General features: G+C 31.2%; 1 protein-coding gene across 17 annotated transcripts in view; it reads right to left on the bottom strand.

Annotated features, from left to right (window-relative positions):
- CYRIB (CYFIP related Rac1 interactor B) overlaps positions 1-22,926 on the bottom strand; it is a 203,276-nt gene that overhangs the window by 28,110 nt on the left and 152,240 nt on the right. For 5 of the 17 annotated variants that reach the window (XM_056823089.1, XM_056823086.1, XM_056823084.1 and 2 more), the window contains 3 exons: positions 21,048-21,196; positions 11,139-11,221; positions 4,721-4,842 (listed from right to left, as the gene is read on the bottom strand). In XM_056823089.1, coding sequence (XP_056679067.1) covers positions 4,721-4,842; positions 11,139-11,211 — 195 coding nt within the window. In that variant the 5' untranslated portion in view covers positions 11,212-11,221; positions 21,048-21,196. Of the gene's footprint in view, positions 1-4,716; positions 4,843-11,138; positions 11,222-12,134; positions 12,218-21,047; positions 21,197-22,926 lie in introns of those variants that run through there. The other 12 variants (XM_056823090.1, XM_056823091.1, XM_056823087.1 and 9 more) reach the window with 7 other exon arrangements.

Genomic DNA, 22,926 nt, shown 5'->3' with positions numbered 1-22,926 from the left:
ACTTTCTAAGCCCTTCATAATCTAGATTTCTCCTAACTTAAAATTTTGTTTACACTTTACTCTCTATTATACTCTTTGATCCAGAGATAGTGGCCTCCAGACCATTTCACATACAAGGCATTCCATCTCTCAACTCCAGGTATTTTCTTTGGCTGTTCCCCATGTTGAAAATGCTCTCCTCACTCCATGTACTGACCTCCCTGACTTCAAGTTCCAACTAAAAATCTTACCTTTTTTACAGGAAGTTTTCTAGTACCTTCTTCTTGTTAATTTTTTTCCTATTTTTCTTGCATATACTTTACTCAGTGTGTGTATATATGTGTGTGTGTATTTGAATATTATTGCCCTCTTAGACTACTCCATGGGGGCCAACTGTATGCTGCCTTTTTTTAATCCCAGAACTTAGTATAATGCCTAGAACATATTAAGCACTTAATGTTGATTGATTGACATCAAGTATTAATTAGTAGAACAGAGTTCTTACTATTATTTTTTTTAATCCTCATCTTCTGTCTTAGAATTAATACTCCATATAGGAGTTAAATGACTTGTCCAGTATCACACAAGTAGTTAGTGTCTTGAGGTCAGTTCTGAACCCAGGATCTCTCATCTCTAGGCCTGGCTCTTAATCCACTGAACCATCTACCTTCCCCTTTTAGTATTATTTTTTAAGGGCTGATTGTTTAAATATCTTTGTCTACAGCCATGCATGAGCATCAATGACCCTTACAAACTAACCTAACCCAACCCAATTCCTTTAGTCACTTAATTTGACTCTCCTCCACACAATGTAAAAGCCAGGAAAATTGAATAACTCTGTCTTGCCATGTCTCCCAGGATACTGTGCTCTAACACTTCAGTCTTTCAGCATTTGATCAGATATGAGAGCTGAGGAAAACTGAAAATTTAAAGATAATTCTAGAATAGCAAATTTGGGTGATTCTAAAATTGTATATCAACAGAAGTAAGTTGGGAAGAGGGCTTTGTGCATATAAGGCAGAAAGACAATGAGTTCTATTTTGGACATCTTGAATTTTGGACCTTTATAGAATATCTTGGGGAGATTTCCTACAGGCAACTGATGCTACAGAACTAAATTAGCTCATAAAACTAACAATTCAATAAAGACACCTAGAGACTTTACAAAAATAAATATTTTTCTCTAAAGTGAATAACAATTCAAAATATGCATTTAGGTCTTTGATTACATCAAATACTTAATTCACAGGATCATAAAAAATTCAACAAGCATTTGTCAGCTTCTACTACATGGAAGGCATTGTGCTACATGCCAATGAAAAGAGGATAAAAATAAAATTTTTCTTTCCCTCAAAAGCATGTATTATCTACCAGGGAAAATACTATATACATAGATTAATCAACTAAATGTAAGATTAAAAGTCATTATGAAGTCCCAACTGTAATGTTTGAGGAAAGGGGTTTTAACGAGGGATTTCATAAGGAGACAGCACTTAAAACTGAGGCTTAAAGGAAGCTTGATGTTCTAAGTCTGAGGAAAGGTATAATGACAAGAAACAGAATGCTATCTATGGGAAATAGCAAGTAGACCAGTATGGCTAAAATGTAGAATATAGAATAGGAATAATAGCAGATATAGAGAACAATAGGAATAAGTTTGGAAACATGGGCTGGAGACACAAGTGTCCTGAATGCCAGATGGGGCTGTATTTTAGTCTAGAGGTAATTGGAGAATTATTAAAGTTGACTTAACAAGGGAGTGATATAAGCTAAACTTTACCTCAAGGATATTGATTTGGTAGTTGTACAGAAGATAAATGAGAAGGGGGAGAGACTAGAGGCTATTTCAATAGCCCGAGAGGAGATTAGAACCCCAACCAGAGTAGTTACCCTGTGAGTGGAAAGAAGGGGACAATGTGATACTTCTTATGAAAGTAAACTGATCAAACTTTATTACCTCACTGAATATGGGAAGTGAGAAAGATTATTAACAGTTGAGGATAATTCCAAGGCACTGAAACTAGTTGAACTAGAAAGAACTGGTGGCATTTGTTTTCTTGATTATTCCTCTCCATGCCTCCACAACCTTCCCCATATTTCTTTGATTTTTAAAAATATTTTTATTAAAATTCAAGGTCTCTTTTTCTTACATTCTTATATTATACTTAAACCAGAACTACAAATCAATAAACTGAAACTCAGTATTCATAATTATAAGGATACATAACTATAAGTAATTTTGAGATTGTTTATATCACTATGATCTTCCCAAAATCTTTACCCTCTAAACTGATGAGACTAGTGTTAGTAGGATGGGCTCCAGATCAAATTAGCCAAAAAACTGAATAACTTGAAATGACTAAGAGGGGACAGCTGGGTAGCTCAGTGGATTGAGAGCCAGGCCTAGAGATGGGAGGTCCTAGGTTCAAACATGGCCTCAGACACTTCCCAGCTGTGTGACCTTGGGTAAGTCACTTGACCCCCATTGCCTAGCCCATACCACTCTTCTGCCTTGGAGCCAATACACAGTATTGACTCCAAGATGGAAGGTAAAGGTTTAAAAAAAAAGAAAGAAAGAAAGAAAGAAAGAAAAAGAAATAATGGAGAGATTTTGTTGACCTTGAGTTTTTGTCCCTACTTTTTAAAGTGTTTAAATAACAGTTTTTCTTAAATTATCACTGAAAAAGTAAATAATAAAAAACAAATCACCATTGAGAACTTTTTAAAAAATATATTTAAAATTTTTTAAAAATGTAATCACCTTCAAATATATCCCTCCCCATTCTCTATCTAGCAAGAGATCCACCCATAACAAAGAATAAAAAGAGGAGAAAAAAGCAGTTTGATAAAACTAACCAACACATCAATAGATTCTGACCATTTCACACCCATAGCTTCCCACCTAAAAAAAAAAAAGGAAAGTACATTTTTTTCATCTTTTATCCAGGGTCAACTTGGTCATTCTAATTATACAGCTTTCAATTTGTTTATTGGGGGTATTTTTGCATTCTTTTCATAGTTGTAGTGATGTATATAGTTTTCACCAGTTCTGTTTGCTCCACAAAGCATTATTTCATACAATTGTTCCCATGAGTCATATTCATTATTTCTTATAGCATCATAATATTTCTCAAATTTATGTACCAACAGACTTAGTCATCTCCCAAATTAAAAATCAGGGGTTGGGGAGGGATGTTATGGAAAGAATGAGTTTTCCTATGTCACCAGGCTGGAAGTACAGCAGCTACACATGGACCTGATCTCAAGCATGGAGGAGTACTATCATAACTGATACTGAACTTACAGCACTAGTGTTTGAGGCAGGATTTGAATTCATTTATGCTACCTTCCAAGTTCATTTATGCTACCTTCCAAGTCCAATGCTTTATTCTCTATGAAATGCTGCCTCTCATTTGGATTTATTATTAAATACAATAAGTTTCTAGAACACTATCTTGCTCAGAATCAGTTACACTTTTTGTAAAGTAAACTTTTTAAAAAATTACATTAAGTAACTGTCAAATAGAAAAAATAGTTTGTTTCTCCTGAGGAACTCAGTATTTCCCCAAGGGTCTCAAAATAATATAGCAAAAATCAACTGGTCTCTACAGTGGGAAAAAAGTCCTAGACTTTTTAATTCATTGAATAAAGCTAACTTCCTTTGCTATAAACTGCCTAGAACAAAAATTTCCACTTATCTTCTCTCATTTCCAAATTTTTATCTTCTTTTACTTGAGTTTTTTGTATAATACCCTACTCAATAGTTTTTTTAAAGGTGATTATTACATAAAATAATTTAAGATGCCAGATATTTCTGTTTCATTAGGAAATTAACCAAACTTTGATAACCAGGAATACTGAAAAATATTTATTCCATGTTGAATGATTTATACACTAAAGCCTGTTCAGTCACTTCAGTTATGTTCAACTCTTTATGATTCCTTTTGGAGTTTTCTTAACAAAGATACTGGAATGATTTACCATTTCTTTCCCTAGCTCATTTTACAGATAAAGAAACTGAGGCAAGAAAAATAACTTCTACCCATGGTCACACAACTAATAAAAGTACATGACGCCAGATTTGAACTCAGGAAGATAACTTTCTGACTTTAGGCCTAGCACTCTATCTACCCCACTAAAAATAGACAAACCAATTTTAAAAATTCAATCAAAAATAAAAAAAAATTTTAAGCATTCATAAATAGAAGCAAAACACTGACCTTGTTTTAAAATACTATTGGCCAACATGGATATAACTCTAAAACTTTTTACACCACAATAAAATATTCAAAAAATAAATAAGTATTCCCTAAATATTTATCTACCACAAAAAAGATTAGGTATTTTGATAAAGTTCCATTTAGTCTGTTCCATCTACATTAATGAATTACAGGTTCTTATGAAGTATCTTTGTTAATACATAAAAAGTCAATTTAGGTAATTCTTCAAAACAGAAATTTAGACGGAAACCCAATTAATTTGTTCACTCTTCTGCCATACTACAAAATAGAAATTGTTTATATCATACCTATTCAAAAAATCATTTGTTTAAACTACTACAAGTGGTCTAGATCTTTATTGGAGAATATTTTATTTCTCTCACCAAGATTTTCTTACAACTTTATACATTTTTTAAAAATAACAAATTAAAATTCTACTAAGGAAAGGAAATTGTCTCAAGGTTGAGCTAAAGTCTTTTGATGCATTGTGAGTTTTCAAAAATATGTTTAACCATGCTTACCTCTCGTATCTCATGGCCAGCTCCTCTGTATGATTGTAAATCTTCCAGGATGCCTTCTGCATCTTTTAATACTACGTTCACCTGATTATAAATTTCCTTTTCAGATTCTGTAGGTTGAGCATCTAAATACCAGGAAAGCACAAGAAAGTTACCTACATATATGTATATATTTAAGTAAATGCATTATATCATAATAAATCACTAAGTAACTTTCTGGGGGAAAAAAAGCTTTTTTTTCACATATAAACCTAAAGTACAACATCAGGATAGAATGTGTAATATTCCTTATCAGTTTTTTTAGTATTAATTTATTGTCTAAATCATCCTTTGTAATAATAAACTTAAGAACCATTAAATTTTATAACTAATATTCTAACATTTCTATTATATTCATAGTAATAATATCCTATTTAAAAGAATTCAACTATTTAAACTGAAAGCCTGTTCTTATAAGTTGCATGATAATATTTTTTTGTTATATACATTGCCTCTAATTTTCAACTCTAAGTTATTACATGAGACATACATTTTTGTTAATTCCTTTCCTGTGATAAATTCTGGTTCAAAATCTATATTCTCAAAAAATCAAAGGATAAAGCAAATAAAACTGAAATTTGGTCTATATAACTATACAACCTCATTAATTTTGAAGTGGTTCAACTATATTAACTGCGCTGTATATTTCTTATATTACTCCAATTCAACAAACATATCCTGTGCCCTGAAAATGCTCACATTACAAAATAATAGTATTACAATTTCTTTAAGAATTTGGAGAAGGATTATATTTGTAGGGTATATTATTTTATCAGTTCTGAGGTCTTATCTTATCAGGGAGAAAATACACAGAATGCTATATTAAGGACAATTTTCAGTATTAGAATTTCTCTTCAATTTAAAGATGAATCTTTTCCACTTTTTTTTGTTACTTCGTAAAAATGGAAAAATTTAGGTTTGTAAAAGTTTCTGTCTTTTCCACATCATCACCCTTAGAAATTTAGTCACAAAAAATAAAGAACAGGGAGGAAAGAAGTAAGATAATAGAGGAATGTGAGAAGGTATATGAAAGCAAAACTGAAAATAGCTAAAATAATTGCCATAATTCTTTTATGCCTTAAGTAACTTATAATATTAATTCAGTTTTTACCAAATGGTAATTAACTAGTTAAAATATATTAAATTTATTTTTAAAAAATCTAAATTCTTCTTTTTAACCCTTACCTTCCATCTTATAATCAAGACTGTGTATTGGTTTTAAGGCAGAAGAGTGGTAAGGGCTAGGCAATGGGAGTGAAGTGACCTGCCCAGGGTTACACAGTTAGGAAGTAGCTGAAATCACATTTGAACCTAGGACCTCCTGTCTCCAGGCCTGGCTCTCAATTCACTAAGCCACCCAGCTGCCCCCCAAAATCTAAATTCTTGACAATTTTGGGATCAATATTTTATATGAAATACACTTAAAAGTCTGCAATAATTAAACAGTAAAAAAAAGGCAGCATCTATTTGTTCAACTAACATTAATAAATGCCTTAACTAGGTCAAGGATTAAGTGTGCACATTCACATATTCATTTATTAAAAATACTCTATGTAGCACATTATCCTATATAGAGAACACAAATGCTTATTGAATAAAGTTTGTTTCATTTTGTTTCAGTGCTTCTGATTCTCTTTTTGAGGGAAAACTTTGAACGTAAAAAGAATATAGCTTTGTCCAACAACAAGTATTTTTAAGCAACAATTTATACTGTTGATATTAATTGGCTTTTTGGCCTAAATAACTCAGAATAATAGTTAATTTTTAACTGGGATTCTCCCCCCCCAAAAAAAAAGTGGTATTTCAAAAAACATTTAAGCAAGTTTAACTTTTGAAATGTCATACTTACTCTAGGTGCAGTTGAAAACAATATTTTCACAGGCAAAAATATGGGCAAGTAATATTTTTTGCATAAAGTAATTGAATTATAGAAATGTCATTAGGAGATGCATTACAGGTTAACCCATGAAATAAGAACTTATAACAAGATATTTAAAATATCTGCATAAGGCATTTCTAAAGTTAGAAAACATTTAAATTAATCATGCAAGTTTATCTGTAGATGACTAGCTATTGACAAGAAAATATGACATTCAGACATTAAGACTAACATACAAACAGAACATTATCAAGTAGCCTTAAGTAGATTTTGCAAGTGGCTATTATTGTTTAAATTAAAACTTTAACAAACACCAAGAAAAATCCAAAAATAAAGGGAAAAATTATAGTTCCCTCTTTATTAAAAAAAAACATCTAGCATCACACTAAACAATTTTTAGACTATCACAGGAAAGTCACATTTATAATTTTGAAAGCTGCTGAAGACTGCTGTAGAAATGAAGACAAAAACAGGAAAAATAGCAGACAGGTAAGCACTAATTTACTGATAGCAATTCATGCAAGAGGAGTGAAATGCTAAGTACAAAATAGTATAAAATGAGGCACACTATCATTTCAAATAATATTGGCATTTTAATGTAATGCAATCAAGACTTGTCACTTTTGTTTTTCATGGCAAATCACTGCTTTACAGAATTTTAAGGAAAATGTACTATTTCTCCACTAACATAAGAGCTTTCATTTGATAGCAACATAGTGGTACATTTACTTTAGCCAATAGTCATGCACTGATTGCTCACTAAACTTAATTCTAAAAGACATTTCAAAAGATGATAACATGGGGATGTTTTAATTACCCATTTTTCTGCCTATAAGAGAAATAAAATGTTTTAACATTTTTGAGAACATTGCTTCCAAAACTTAAAAATATCATTAAATATAATGGTAAATTCAAGGAAAATTGTCCCAATACAGGACACAAGTGTAATAAATGGAAAAAAAGAAAAGGGAATTTTAACTTGGGAAAATACTACAGTAGAGCAGTGAGTGAACTTATAGAGTCTTCATCTCCCCCAAAAAAGCCCTTGTATATATTAAAGTAAAGTACAATGTAAGGTGGCTCTACTTTTCTTTCACACATACGCAAGTACATGTTTCTGATTTTTTTAAGAGAGATGCTATCAAGCTAACAGATATTTTAAAAGAATAGATGAAATGTACTAGAAGATACAAGATGGAAAGTTTCCTTTTAATGACATGAAGGGAATAATTTACAGTAAAATATTTAAAGTCAATCAAATGGATGAAGAGATATAAGTAAAAAGGAAGCAGAGAAAAAGGAAAGCAATTTAGGAGTTTTCAATAGAAAGAAGGGATATATATTATACTATTAAAAGGTCAATAATAATTAGGACAAAAGTGTGACCAAGCAGAATTGAATTCTCATTTAAATTAAAAAGATTACATCAAACACATTTGTTCCTCATTTTCATTTCATTAGAGAGAAATGAAAATATACATATTTTTCTATGCATACTATCCTTAGATCAAATAGACTGAGAAGTAATGTTTGAACTATTTTATAATCATCATATAATGAAAAGTAATGATTAGAAAACACCTTGAAAATTCTCTAACTATGCCTTTTGTTAGCATTATATGTTTTTGGTTTTTCTTTTGTTTCACATTTAAATTAGTCCTGTTGTTTCAATGATGTAGCCAGTAGTGAGTAAAGACTTTTCTACTAATGAACTCTGGGGTTCTAAATAAGTTGTGCCTTCTTCATAATCAGAGAGAGCAGAACAAAATCAGGCATTCCTGATTCTGAGACTAGCTTTCTATTTGTTCAAATTCTCCCTCCTCTCTTCCTATAATTAATATCAAATGCATGGAATAGGTATATACAGAAAACTGACTTAAGTTTAAAATAAACTTGATATATGAAAATCTAGATTTAAATTAGAAGTGACCATAAGAGGATTTTTTTCTTAATTTTTGAATAGGTTCATGATGGTACTCCATGAAGGTGAATTTCTACACTATTCGAAATACAATTTAATAGTAAAAAAAAAAAACTAAAATATGAATATTCAAAAATACACACTTATCTTTAACTTGGGCCCCATCTAACTCTAATTATGTGTTATATACTGGGCCAGTTCTATTGGCATATAGACTTTGAAAATTCTAAATGACATAAAATAATATGTGTAATATAAGGATGTAAAGTTATCTAAGACACAAAAGTTGCTGTCAGATAAAAGTAAGCAACTTTAGGAAAAAGTTGCTTATTTTCCAAAATACAAAATATTCAACTATTCTTTAATCATTAGACAAAACATGGAAGAATTAACAAATATTCTCTCTGGACTTTTAAATTGAGAAGGGATAAAATGTTAACATGAAAAAAAAAGACTGCTCTGATTCTGATACAAATAGGGTGTAGGGGAAGTTCTTCTATTATAAGAATAATGACTTTCTTAGGGTGACTAAGCAATCCTATGAAGATGTATCTCCCAAAATGAGATTAACTGGGTGTTATTCTTATGCTAAAAACAACGTGATATATATGTTTAAAATAAAATTGAGTGCTAACACACCAATCTGTATTTTTAAAACATTTTCTCCATTATTACTCTGCCCAGAAAATAAGTCAAGTTAAACAAAAAAGTACAAATTTAATCCTATATTCAATTATGTGTTATTTTCTAATTTAATGTATTTGCTTATGGAAAATTATAGATTATTTCTTCACTGACATTTTTGGGGACCTTTTCAGGTTGTCACTAAATCATCAACTGGAATTTTATTAAACAAATTTGGAATAACATTTTTTTTAATTTCCCAAGGGGAGGTAGGTTAAGATTAAATAAACTTCTAAAACCTATATTAAATTCATTCTTATTCACTGGGCTACAATAGCACAAAATTAGGTTTACAACAAGATCAAGTGCCAAGTCTTGAACAAGATCCTGACCATATCAAAGTCAAGATTCTGCAAATGCAAGGCATCTGAAATTAAGGAAAGGAAGAAGCCAGAGACAGAGTAGCAGATATAAATACAAGACAAAGTTTGAAACAGACATATATGGACTAAAATACAGCTGAAATGTAAAGGCCTCATCTAAAAAAGTAATCTTTAATGTCAGCAATCTGCACATCATTCCCCAAGCTGATGCCATTAAAATACATGCTCAACATGCACTTAAAACAGCAGTATTCAATTGTTGAGAAGGGTAAAGGAAATTGACTTTGATCTTCATATATTTTGGGGAAAAGATGACAAGTATTTTGTTGGTACTAATATTAAAGAAAGTGCCATAAATTAGCACAAATTTCTTAAAATTGTGTTACTAATAAAACACAATAATTGGCCAACCAGACCACAAAATTAATCTTAAAAATATGGATTATCATCATGATACTTTTCACCGATTCAGGTTGACAAGAAAAAAGCAAAACATCGCAAAATACTATAAATTGTAGACCACTGTGAACTATATATTTAGAACTAGGGAAACAAGATAAAATAACCCATTAAAAAAAGAGGCAGTTATTTCTCTGGTAGGTGGACAATTCACAAGCCAGAAATTTTTAAAATTTTCACTTCCTTTAAATACTTTCTTCAAAGGAGTTTAAACTTATATACAATTACAGAAAATAAAATGAGGAGCCTAAAGTATCTTCACCCTTTCCTAACAATTTCTTTTTAAGTTCTGCTAAAATGGCAACATCCAAACTAAAATAATTATTTAATATCATTTTTTTTAATTTGATAGGAAGAAGCTAAAGCAATACCAATAGCCAAAGAGCAAAGCCATTCCACATGCACAGCAATCAATTACACTTACCTGCCATTCTTAGACCATATTACAATAGGTCATGCAACATAAAACAAACAGAAGGCAAATTACTTAAAGGTCTGTGAACCATTTTTTATTTTTTATTTTCACTTAGAATCGATTGGGGGAGAGGGTGAAGAGTACATAAGCTGAAATGCATTAATTTTTAAAAAATTTTACAAAGTAGGCAATTCTCTGCCAAAATTGACTAAATTAGGTTCACACTTACCTTTTAATATTATGCCCAAATTACTGAGCTCTGAATGGCCTTCATGAACAAATTTATCAATAAGATATTAAAAGTATTGGGATAAAATAACTCAATATTGGTCAAATTATCTTAAAATATAGCATATTGCCCCCAGATATTGCTTCTCCTAATAAATCTGGAGATGCTTTTCAAGTGTCATTTCCAACAAAATTAGCTCATTTAAATGTTTGCACTGATAGAACTTGAAATAAGGGTATATCCTTCTTATAGATATATACACTGCAAAAAGCAAAATAAATGTTTATCTCAATTTAATGAATGAAATATTATGTGTTGTTTCAAGAAGGCAACAGAAATTTTATCCAACAATTCAAAGCTCAGTCATGCAAAGCAGTTATAAAGATGGCAAAGTAAAGACATTCATTTAGTGCAAGACAAACGCAGTCTACTGCAGGCAAAGAGAAATAGATATATAAAATCATCTTCTCACTTTCAAAATCAAGGAAAAAATTTGGCCCCTGCTCAAGGTCTGTGCATGTCAAAACTTTAAGAAGATTCCCCATGTTAAGGTACCTGTCAAGACAAGAATGAGAAAAGAGAATATCCCTTTATAAAAAGGTACATCTGAAATATAATAGAAAAATAGTGGAGCAGAAAGGGAAGCTCTGCAGGTATGAATTCATCCTTCAGGCTACCAACTCTGTAATTTTGTAACCAGTCAAAACAATCCTCATTCTCAAGGTATTGACTTGTAGGACCTAGAGGTGAAATGTGGTTTTCCTGTACAAAACAGCAGACTGTCACTATATTTCTTCTCAAAGTTTTTTCCTAAGAGTTTTTTTTAAAGGCCTTATAGTGAACAATTCTTTCAGCATTCCAATAGTGCTAATGTTCTGAGCATTTGTATTCTATTTGATAAAAAATATTTCATGTGAATTTCTTTATATTTCAGTTTAATAGACCATGTTAAAACTGAATATTTTAAAATTGTCACTTAAGTTTATCTTAATTCTTCAATTTAAAATAGTTTACTAAAAAATTTATTCTATGCCAATATAGTAGTATCTAAAAATTTTGGACCACATCATTACATTAGTAAGTTTTGACTGGTCATTTGATCAAACTGCTATCTAGAAATGGAACAAAATTAACCATGATTTGGTTATCTAGCCATAATTACCATCAAATTGCTCAGCACAGTCACTAAAAGCACACAATGAGAATTTTCATCATAAGGCTACTTGCTTCATGGACCAAATGAGAGGACAGCACTGGATACAAAGACTCAAATGATTTTAGCAAATGAAAAACCAAAATATATATATATATATATGACAATGTTCAGCAACTACTAGAAGAAAAATCATGCAACCTTTTTTTTCCATGTTTTACCAACAAACTGGCTTGCCTTCACTGTGGTGATAGAAATAAACACTGTTTCACCATTACCATTATGCACCAACTGTGAAAGGCTGAAGAGACTTACTTTCAAAGTCCAAGAAAAAATGTGCTGCATTGTGGTCTATGTCCCTGGTTAGCACCTTAATGAGATTACCCATGCCAGCAAACCTAAAAATAAAAATGGCAACATCATTTAGTTCCAGTAAAAAAAAGTTTTAAGCAGAGGCCTGGGATTCATCGAGGGCTGGCTTTTCCATGACTCCCAGCAGGTGCAGGTTTATGGGCTCTTGTAACTGAAAAGTTGGGAACACAGAAACATTTGGCTCCTGTCCCTCCCACTTCTGTACATCTCAAAAAAGTTATATCAAATTTTTAAAAATCAGCAATTAAGAAAGATTAGATTTTACATACATTTGCAATGTTATTATATCTCTGTATATATATACACACAAACATGTTTTTATATACATGGAAGAAAAGTTTCATTTCGAAAGTATATTCACAGAAAACCGCAATTCTCATATCTTAAATTTTGAGATAATTTTAAAATAAATTCTCATGTGGTAAAGCTTGTGCAGAAAAGCAAGAAAACAAACTAAAATAGGATGTCTAAGAGTAGCTGGCAACCTTTCTATGACAACAATTTGCATTTAGATATCACTCTGCCTTATAATAAATGTTATATCTATTTAATCTGCTCGTTCCTGTACTCTAGTCTACATGTATCTTGTCATTTTCCCCCCAGATCTTTTAAAGCCCTGAGTGGAGAGTTCTTATAACTTTAGTTTTTAGGAGAAAGAGATAGCATACAACATTTATTTAATATTGAAGCTTATTCAAGATGTAAACAAACACTGAAATCTAGATTTTTTTAAAAATCAACAAGCAAATAAACAATAAATCTTGGAATTATTTTCCTTTTTTGGGAAAAAAGTAATGTACTGTCCTAGTATATGAAGATCATAATGATGTCTAAATGTCACTTCATTAACATAGTTTAGACATTTTGAGAATAAAAGTCAAAAAGCAATATATGAATATTGATTTAACAGGTTCCAATTTAAAAGGAAAAATATTACTCTTACAAATAGATATAATTTCCTTCAAAGCCTGAAATCCTATAATTTTATACCAGTTCTAATATGTAGCTTCTTACTATTAAAAAAAAATAAAGTTTTCAGATAGTAATCAAAATGATTACTATCATTTTGGCCAAGGATAATATCACCAAAAGGATGACTAATGTTGATGGATTTTTAATATACAATTTGTATATTCAGATTACTTTAAATTTAGTGCAAAAAAAGTATCCTTCCCTTCATTATGACTAGTAAACAACCTTTACTTTTCCCCACAGCATTATTTATAGGAGATAAGATTATATAGAAGTCAAGAATCACAAAATAACAAGTTTGCCCACAATTTCCTTTGAGAAATCAACATGTATTTATTATGCATTTATAATAAATATAACAGGCATTGCGAATACAAGAAGTATTCAACTTATAAATGGGATGTTTCAAAGGTTCAAAGTGATTTGCTTGATACTTAGTATTTCTTAGATTCCTATGCCAGTCCACAAATGACTTGTACCTTTACATAGTTAAATTAAGAGTCTACATTCTTTGCATCTTAGAGGGATGGGGTAATTAGATTCAAAATAAAAGTGAATTATAAGAAGGAAGAGAACTTTTATATATCCCTTTCCTACATACAAGGGTAAATTCTTCTATTCTATCCCTAGTACCTCTCTTTCTTCCCAGGCAGTCTGATATCCAGTGTCCTTAGCATTCAGGCTTCCTCTATAGTAACCCAACCAGGTCTGCAGTATCTCCCCAAGAGTATTCCATGCTCAAAAATTACCTAAGTTCCTTCTCCTCTGATTAAAACTCCCTTCCTCTCAGTATAGTAAATCTTGGACATTAAGCATTTAATTTAGCAAGCATTAAGCACTCTGATAAATACTAGGGATTCAAAAATGAAATAAGGCACAGTTTCTACTCCTAAAGAGTTTATAACCTAATGGGAAAATGAGTAAAATATATATAAATAATGTAAAATACATCATAAATTCAAATGAAAGATCCAAGCAAAGTTTTAAGAAAAATGAAGGTCAAATTACTTCCTTCTTGGGGAGAAAGGAGATGTGAGAATAAGAATGAGTGAAAGTTTCATTGAGGACATGTCACCTTGGGTCTTGAAAAAGATAAATCATTCCCATGGGTAGAGATGGAGTGCAAGACTGTGGGGAAAAAAAGGCAAGCAGGCATAGAGGATGATGGAAAATACAGGTACAAAAAAGAGCAAGACAAGAATAGGGGAAATAAGTCATCATAGAAGATAGACATGGTAACATCAACAGAAGGTGGAAGAAATCACACAAATGGGAGAATGACCCCTGACTGACCCTTCTTTCTATTTCTGAAAGAGGATGTGTTACAACTCAATGAATTTCTACTTGGCAGATTATAAGGTTAACAAAATAACCTTAAAAATTAAAAAACTGTGGAAGAAGTCAGGGTGCAGATTGGAGGGGGGGGGGCGCAGAGTGCCCTTTCTTTTAAACTATTCCTACTTTTTCCTTTATCTACTTTTAGATTCCACTTCTCTAAAAGCTCTAAGTTTTTTTCAAAATGGTTTCTATAACAAAAAGATTGATGGTCTCCTCAATGAAGATACACACCAGAGGGGAAATCATTTTAATTTATGACATAAAAAAGACTGTGTAAAAATGGGGGCTTCCTTATGTAAAAAATAGACTCGAATACAGGACTACAATCCCCATGAGCCTTTGCTCCACTTCCCCAGAATGCCTTGTAATCTCACCTGGGCCGAGATCGAGAAGATATTTAAGCAAAGGCTTTTGAAGGGCTCGGCCCTTTTTGGACTTCCGTTTTTGGAACAGAGGCGTCTCTTCCATGATGTGAGGTTATTTTGTCTAGGCCTCTGGCCTAGGCACATGTTTCTTACTTGTATATTCTTAATCTTTAACCTTTAATAAACCTCTAAAAAAATATATATTCCTTGCAGAGAGAAACTAATTTCTACCTGCCTCAGTCTCCCCATCTCCCCTAAATTTTAATCTGTTACACTTATATATAACGAAAGTAGTATTATAGCAGAATTAACACCAAAGGTACCAAGAGAAGGTAACAGTACAGGGTAAAACAGTACTAGTCTTAACAATTTTTTCTTAAAATTTAGTTTGAAATTTTACTTCAGATATTTGATAGCCATCTAATCCTAAACAAGGCATATCTCCTTGAAGCTTAGTTTTCTCATCTGTAAAATGAGAATATTAATATTTTCAGTATCTATCCTTAAAAATTATTAAAAGGAATATGCTTTGAAAACCTCAGCACTAAAAGAAAATCAACTTTTAGAGACTGGCAGTCAGGGAGTTTTCTTTAAAATATTAAATTCTATTACTGACTAAAGCAGGGAAAAGGGGGATAATACTATATGAACCAAACAAAATGTACAAAGAAAAATTCCTTTATTCGTTTATGTTTTGCCATATGGTTGTCCCTCAACTTAACATATTAAAAATATAGGCAACAACTATTTGTAAAATACTAAAGCATTATTAAGAAAAATTATTCATGTTGTCAAGTGAGTTATAATGTAGGACTTTTCATGCAAGAGTTTCCCTTTCTGCTAGAAACTAAAACAAATCATTACTTTCTACAAACAAATCACAACTCAAACTAGACAAGCATGGCATACATAAAATACCAAGCTCCGAAATTTCTTTGCCATTTTTGACAAGAATACCATAACAGTGAGTAAGACACTTTCCAAAATGCCCTCTGCCTCTCCTTAAACAAAGTTCTTCTCAAACTCTCTTCTAATCAATTAAATCCTTTAGCTAGTTGAGCAATCAACCGACAAACCATGAGTTAGAAAGCCAAATCTCTTGCCTGTTTCTGTTCAGCTCCTGTATTAGCAATGGTTTTTACACTTTAATTCAATGAATTATTTTAAAATATAAAACCCATTTTTAGCTCCTTGGGCCATAGAAAAACAGGCAGCCCTTTAGTTACTGACCCCTAACTTACAAAAATCAGTTATTATAATTAGTACATAGGCTACAAATGCAAAACAACTTCCCAAGTTCTTAAGATGTTTCCAACCTTCTTTTATATGGTCATTTCTAATTCTGCAGTTGTGGTCAATGAGAGACAACAATGAATAATTACATTGCTTTCAGAGGATAATGATGTAAATTTTAATTTCTTTCTCAGCTGTTGAAATGTGGTCCTTTACTGTCAAGTGATGCTTAATATAACCAGTTTACAAGTCCCTATATAAAAATATAAGAGCCTCTGTAAAAGAGTATTTCAAAGATGACTCACTAAAGACCATACACTTAAATGTATCTGTGATCTTCCAAGTTACTTTGAAGACTTACCTGATCTCCTCTCTTCTCTCCTCTCTTCCCAATCCCTGGTGTTCTTCCCTAATTACCTGGTATTTAATTACTTTGCATCGATTTCTATTTTTTCTTTTGTTAACTCTGTGCATACTTATACATGTGCTTGTTGACTCCTCCCTCTAACAATACAATATGTTGTAAACTATATAAGTAAAGATGTTTCATTTTCTATAACTATATATATCCAATAGGCGGTTTTAAATGCTTGACTGATTTCCTCAACTGGTGCAAATCACAATCCATCTATGACTTCTCATACAATGCTTAACCATGTTCTCTCAGATCTGCTAAACCATCCTATGTTAAATTGTTTTCAGAAGTTCTTGTTCTGAGCCTCATCTTGTCAATATCTACTCCTCCATGAGAGTCAAGGAAAGAAAAAAGGAATGTGCAAATTGAGACACAAAATGAAAAGATGAGATATAGGCCCAAGTAACCTCAAATGCTGAAGAGAGGTCACAGAATCAGAGAGGCAATGCTAGATCACATCTGGAAGAAATCATCAAGAGTTATCACCTTTGTGAAAGACAGTACTAGAAGATCTAAAACTCTTAGTTCTACTATCTGATAAAGGAATCTTACCACCATGTATTTCCTCCCTAATATAGAACATTCCATCATTTAACCTAAGGTTTCATCTTCTACCTGAAATGAATTCACTTGATTATGTGCCTTGGATTCTCTTGTGGCTAAGTGCAGGATTTGTATGATAAGGACACAATATATTTTTTTGGTTGAAAAAATTATTTTGAGAGACAGAATAGTATTACAATGGAATGGATAAAAAAGGTGAGATCTAAAGTCAGAGAAAATAAATTCAAATCTTAGCTTTACTATTTGCTATCTGTGTGACATTGAACCATTCCTGGGTCTCAATTCTTCATCTCTAAAATGAAGGAGATTGAAATCTATAATACTATATTATCTATGCAAGTTCTGAAGGTCTTTCCATTTTTTTGTTACTTTTTCATATTTTTTACATTTCATGGGTATAAGTGGGACACTATAACCTATTTTCTCTCACTCTCCCTCTACATGACTAGCCTTGCTTCCCTTCTCTTTCTGATCATGTATATCCTGAATTATATATCTCTTATGTCATTTCTTATGCATAAGTCATCATTGTAAATAAACAGCTAACTCTGGATCATGCCCAACTCATATCCTTTTGAGATACTACATTTCAAAATTCATAGTAATACAGTATCACCAGGATAATACTTGTATCTAAAAAGATGGGCTCTTATGCCAGGGAATACACTGAGATCATTAAAAGTAATTTTAAAATGTGATTATAGTTTAAGAAAAAAATGGCTAGAAGCCTTTGAGTCTATTCATAAAACAGAATATTTATGTCAAAAATGTTTCCTCCTAGAAAAATGAAAGGGGCTGAATATGGTCAGCACCAAATAGAATCACAAACATTAAACTGGCTATTTCTTAATCAAAAGGAGATAATTAGTTAATGATTTCAGTATTATCAAAATTAGCTATGAACATTCAGACCCTCGACTATTTAGACTCAAGGTCAAAATCAACACCAAATTTAAAAAGTGATGGTAAGAAGGCACTGTATATCTACAATGTCAACAACTTTACACTGTGTAGATAGAATTTACTCCCCAAGACTTGTCTACCCAGCATCCCATTTGCGTGCGAACATTATGTAAATGCACCAGCATGTGGGGAGATGGAGGATATAGTTTTGTTTGTGACCTGGCCCTCTCTCTCTTTCCCTAAACATGGCTGCTGAAGCTGGCTTTCAGGCAGGCAGGACAATTTACACACATGGTCTTACTTTAGTTAGAAAATTAGGCTTTAAACTTCTATTTTTTTCTTATTTCTTCAAGTGATTATTAATAAACTTTATAAAATTAGTACTTAAGAGTTATTGATATTAATTTAAATCTTACAACACTGAACTACTCAAAAAAGCTATATTTCTTATTGCCTTTCTCAATTTCCTATTACTATGATTTGTTGCTCATAGCTTCAGGAAAAGTTATATAAAATTTCTATGTTGTACAATATTTTTAAGTCTTAAAAGAAAAAAGTTATAAATGCAACAAATATTCAACACTTTAAGAAGATCTTCTAATATTAGACATTTGACTTGTTACTTAAGAATGTACTTCCAGACTATATTAAAAACCTAAAAAAAACTTTCAAAAATACATACTTTAGTAATTTTAACCCCATTATACAAATTAAGCTTTCTTTTTAGAACTTATAAACTAAACTCTTTAAGAGTTTCACTAAAAGTTTAAATATTTAAACATTTTTAAGTTTAATTTTATAAATGGAACACATATCAAATGATGTCAAGGCTCTAGATGAACTGCAAAAAAGATGACCGTGTATAAAAAAAATATTATAACTACTCAAACTAAGTAGTCAACAAAAATTTACACCAAAAATGAACAACTATAAGGAAGTCAAAGTTAACAAGACTCCAACAAAATCCAAAACAAAAAGAAAAAGACTGAAAAAGTTGTATTTTCAATGTGAAAAGAAAAAAAATTTAGGCATACTTATAAAGTCAAATGATTACTTGACTAAACAATAATACCTAGGTAACATTTCTAATTTTTATATAAAGGAATAAATTCCAGATGTAAATTTGAATTACAGAAACATAGTTGGTACGGTGGATAGAGATCTAAACCTGGAGTTGAGTTTAAACCCAAACTCAAATATTTGCTATGTGATCCTGTGCAACTCATTTAACCTGCCTGCCTCAGTTTCCTCATTAGTAAAATAGGAGGAAATATTAGCAACTGTTTTCTAGGATTGTGGCTTAGGATCAAATATTAGAACCATATAAATGCTAGTTATAATATTTTTATCAGATTAAAAGAAAATAATAAAAAAAATTTTGATCAAAGATGATCACAGAGATAAGATCATCTATGTATAACTTCATTATAAAATAAGGAGACTCAGATAGAGAAATTAAACTGCCTAATAAAATGGCATTTTATACATACTTCTGGAACAGCACTAACTTTTGTAGGTAGCAAAGAATAGTTCACTTGGTTTGGAATCTGAATAATGAATTCAATTCTGTCTCAGATACTTATTAGCTGTGTATGACATTTCGAAGTTTTCTCAACTGTTAAAGGAGGAAAACAATAGCACCTACCTCCAAAGGATGTTATAGAGATAAAATAAATTATTATCAGTAAAGTGCTTAGCACATGATCTGGCATGTAGTAGGCACTACAGAAAAACCAGCTATTATTAATAATAATTAAGATTAAAATAACCTCATATTATCTGACTGACTATATGAAGTAAACCAAACTAGACCATCTTCCTCTCTCTGGTTATTCATGAATTAAAATTAGATCTGAGCAAATTTTTGTTTTCCTGGATCTGTGATTTCATTTGGATTTAGAGAGATGCTGGTGGGGAACCTTCTGTCAACATAAAAGAGCTATTTTCTCTGTAACTTGTCATTTCAAGAGAGTTGCTTAGGGCACTAGGAAGTTAAAGGTCATTCCCAGGGTACATAAAACCAAGTGGTTGTGTCAGTGGCAGAACCTTGAACATTGGTCTTTTTGGTGTTGAGGCTAGTGCAGCCCCTTTATCAAAATATAATAAAAATAAAATATATCAGGAAAAAAGATAAGAATTGGGTTTTATATCAAGCCTCTTTCAGCTCTAAATGTTATGATTTTATATAACAAAACATTTTATACTGTCAATCAAATACCAAGGGAAACCTTAATTCTAATGGTCCTATAATTTCTAGAAGAATCTTCTGTTTATGAATCCATTATAAATAACATGGGGACCATTATATAAGTGAAAAATAAGAGAACAAATGAATATCTTTTTAACCCACGTTACTTAAAAATTATTCAACTCATGTTTCAAAAGATGTAGATGTTTTGTGTGTATAATATGAAAACTATAAAACAATGAAATAACATAAATTGTCTATGTTATCAATGTTTCTGAGTCATTAGCTTCATTGTACAAAGAACATTCCCTTTAATACAATGAGACTCAAATTGTTAAGAGCTAATTCTAACTCTGGTAAGCTTAGAGCTAATTAATTTCTCAAGGTTTACTTAACATACATTAACCTCTCTTCTGGGAAGTGATGTCCACATATAAAACAAACTGTACCAGTCTTATTTTGTGGTATCTAAATTGAGTATATTACCCTATATTGAAAACTCCTCCTTTACTTTATTAGTAATCTAAAAACAGAAGACTTCTTTTAAAAAATTCATTGAAGTAAATAAAAATATTTACATGTCAAATATAGGGCTTATATTCTTAACTATTTCCAACACTACATGACATTAAAATATTGCTATCTATCACTTTTACTGGTACCCTAATAACAATGTTATTATAGGACACTTTAGTAACTCCTTTGTATGCAAATCAAAAAAGGGTCTCATGGACTTATCTCTTTTGATTAGCCAAGTAGCAGAAACAATTTTCAGAAATATGAACTTTGCAAGTGTTACGCACCATGGTGCCAGACTATTATTATTATTATCCAAAATGAAGTAGCATGGATAAAATGTGAATGGAAAAGCATTTTACCTGCATATTCCAGAGTTCAATAGTCTTTGTTTCTTGATAAAATCACTAACACCTAAAAGAGAACAGGAATCTGGACTCTCAGGACTGTGTTGGATGCTGAAGTCATCAGATCTTGCAGGGGAAACAACCCCGAACTCAGGTCTTAGCAGCTAAAAGGAGGAAATTATTTTCATGTGTTTTGTATTAATATACTAAAACAAAAATTTAACAAAACTTGTATTATAGACTCAACTCAGTCCATTCAATATTTACTAAATGAGACTGAAATGAAATCTACTATTACTCAAGCTATTGGATTTTATGACCTTGACAAAGGGCTAAAATATTATTACTAACTGTAGCATAAATGCCATGGTAAAATTACTAAAATTCCTTATTTTAAGTAGAGCCCACCCTTTTGAAATTTCAAAATAAATGAATGTAAAGTCTAAGACTGGCATAAGAGAAATTCCTATCATCTGAAGAATGTAAAAGAAACAAGTGAAAAGCTAAGAAAATATGTCATCAATCAAAAACAATCTATAAAGCTCTACTTAAGTGCCAGAAACTGTGCTAAGGGCTAGGGAAACATTAAAATAAAAATGACAGAGTCCTTGCTCATGAGAAGCTTACAAGCAAGTATTTACAAAAGTATTTCCAGACTTTTTTTTAAAAGCCTAATTAGCATCTCAATTTTTCAAATCAAAACATTTATGGATTTTCCTCTATGACCATAATGCTTGAGTCCTATAGTATAAACATGAAAATGCAATTTTCTTTAGAGAATGTACTTTATGATCTTTATGTACAATTTTAGATAGTATTACATTTCTCACACACAACCACAATGATATGATAATTTGTTCATATAATAAAAATAAGATATAGGGAATAAAATTTAAATGAAGTTAATATTTTAATTCAAATATCTTCTTAAATGCTGTCAAAATAAGTTATTAAAAACAAGGATTTTTATATTACTAAATATATTTTAAATGAGCAAAGCGAACCTAATAAGATGTACTCCAAAGTGTGTGTTTGTGTGTGTGTGTGTGTGTTTGTGTGTGTGTAATGTCCAATTACACACACATATATTTTGTGGAGATATCTATAACTGGTTGAATAAATTCACATTTTTAAGTACCCAGTATGGGCAAGGCACATCCTAAATGTTGTGTCCTCTGAGAACTTGCATTTTACTTATAACTTCTGAAATGAAATAACTTTGTTTTAATAAATGGTTAATCATATATTTAATAATTTATTTATATTTAATATTTATTAACTAAAGTTAATATTTAATAATTCAGGTATCTAAACCAAATGCAAGACACTAAAAAAAAAGCAAAATGTGTCAGAAAATGTTTCTTCTGACTATTAAGATGGTTGCCCCAGGATGCTCCTAAAGGAAATTTATTCCTAGAGAAGGAGAGAGAGAAAGAAGGATAAGAGGGAAGAGGAGGAGGAAGCTGCAAATACCACTCCTTCTTAATGGAATCAAAGAACAGAGATGGAAGAGCCCTTAAAAATCAATCAACTATTTAAACCCATTCCTCAAGTAGATATCTTTTCCACAAAATCTCTAATAAGATGTCATCTGTTCTCTGCTCAAAAGATTTGCAGAGATAAAGAATTCAAGACCTCAAAAGATAGCCCAAACTGTTAGGAAGTTTTACCTCAAAGTTACAAAGTTAATATGTTCAAGTATCTAATTTTCATCCATTGATCCTAATCCGCCTAATCAAAATTTGAAAGCAACTCTCCTATCATCTTCTCTATTCATCAAGTCTTTTTATTTCCTAACTAAGTATTCAGCAAATCTTTAAACAAAAAAATTAAAAACTATTATTTGAGTCAGCCATTTAACCAGTTCCAAACACACCTAACCACACTATCATAA

The sequence above is a fragment of the Monodelphis domestica genome, chromosome 3 (assembly GCF_027887165.1).
Source record: "Monodelphis domestica isolate mMonDom1 chromosome 3, mMonDom1.pri, whole genome shotgun sequence".
Lineage (NCBI taxonomy): Eukaryota > Metazoa > Chordata > Mammalia > Didelphimorphia > Didelphidae > Monodelphis > Monodelphis domestica.
The sequence above is the reverse complement of the archived record's forward strand: the minus strand, read 5'-3'. Positions and strand labels throughout refer to the sequence as shown.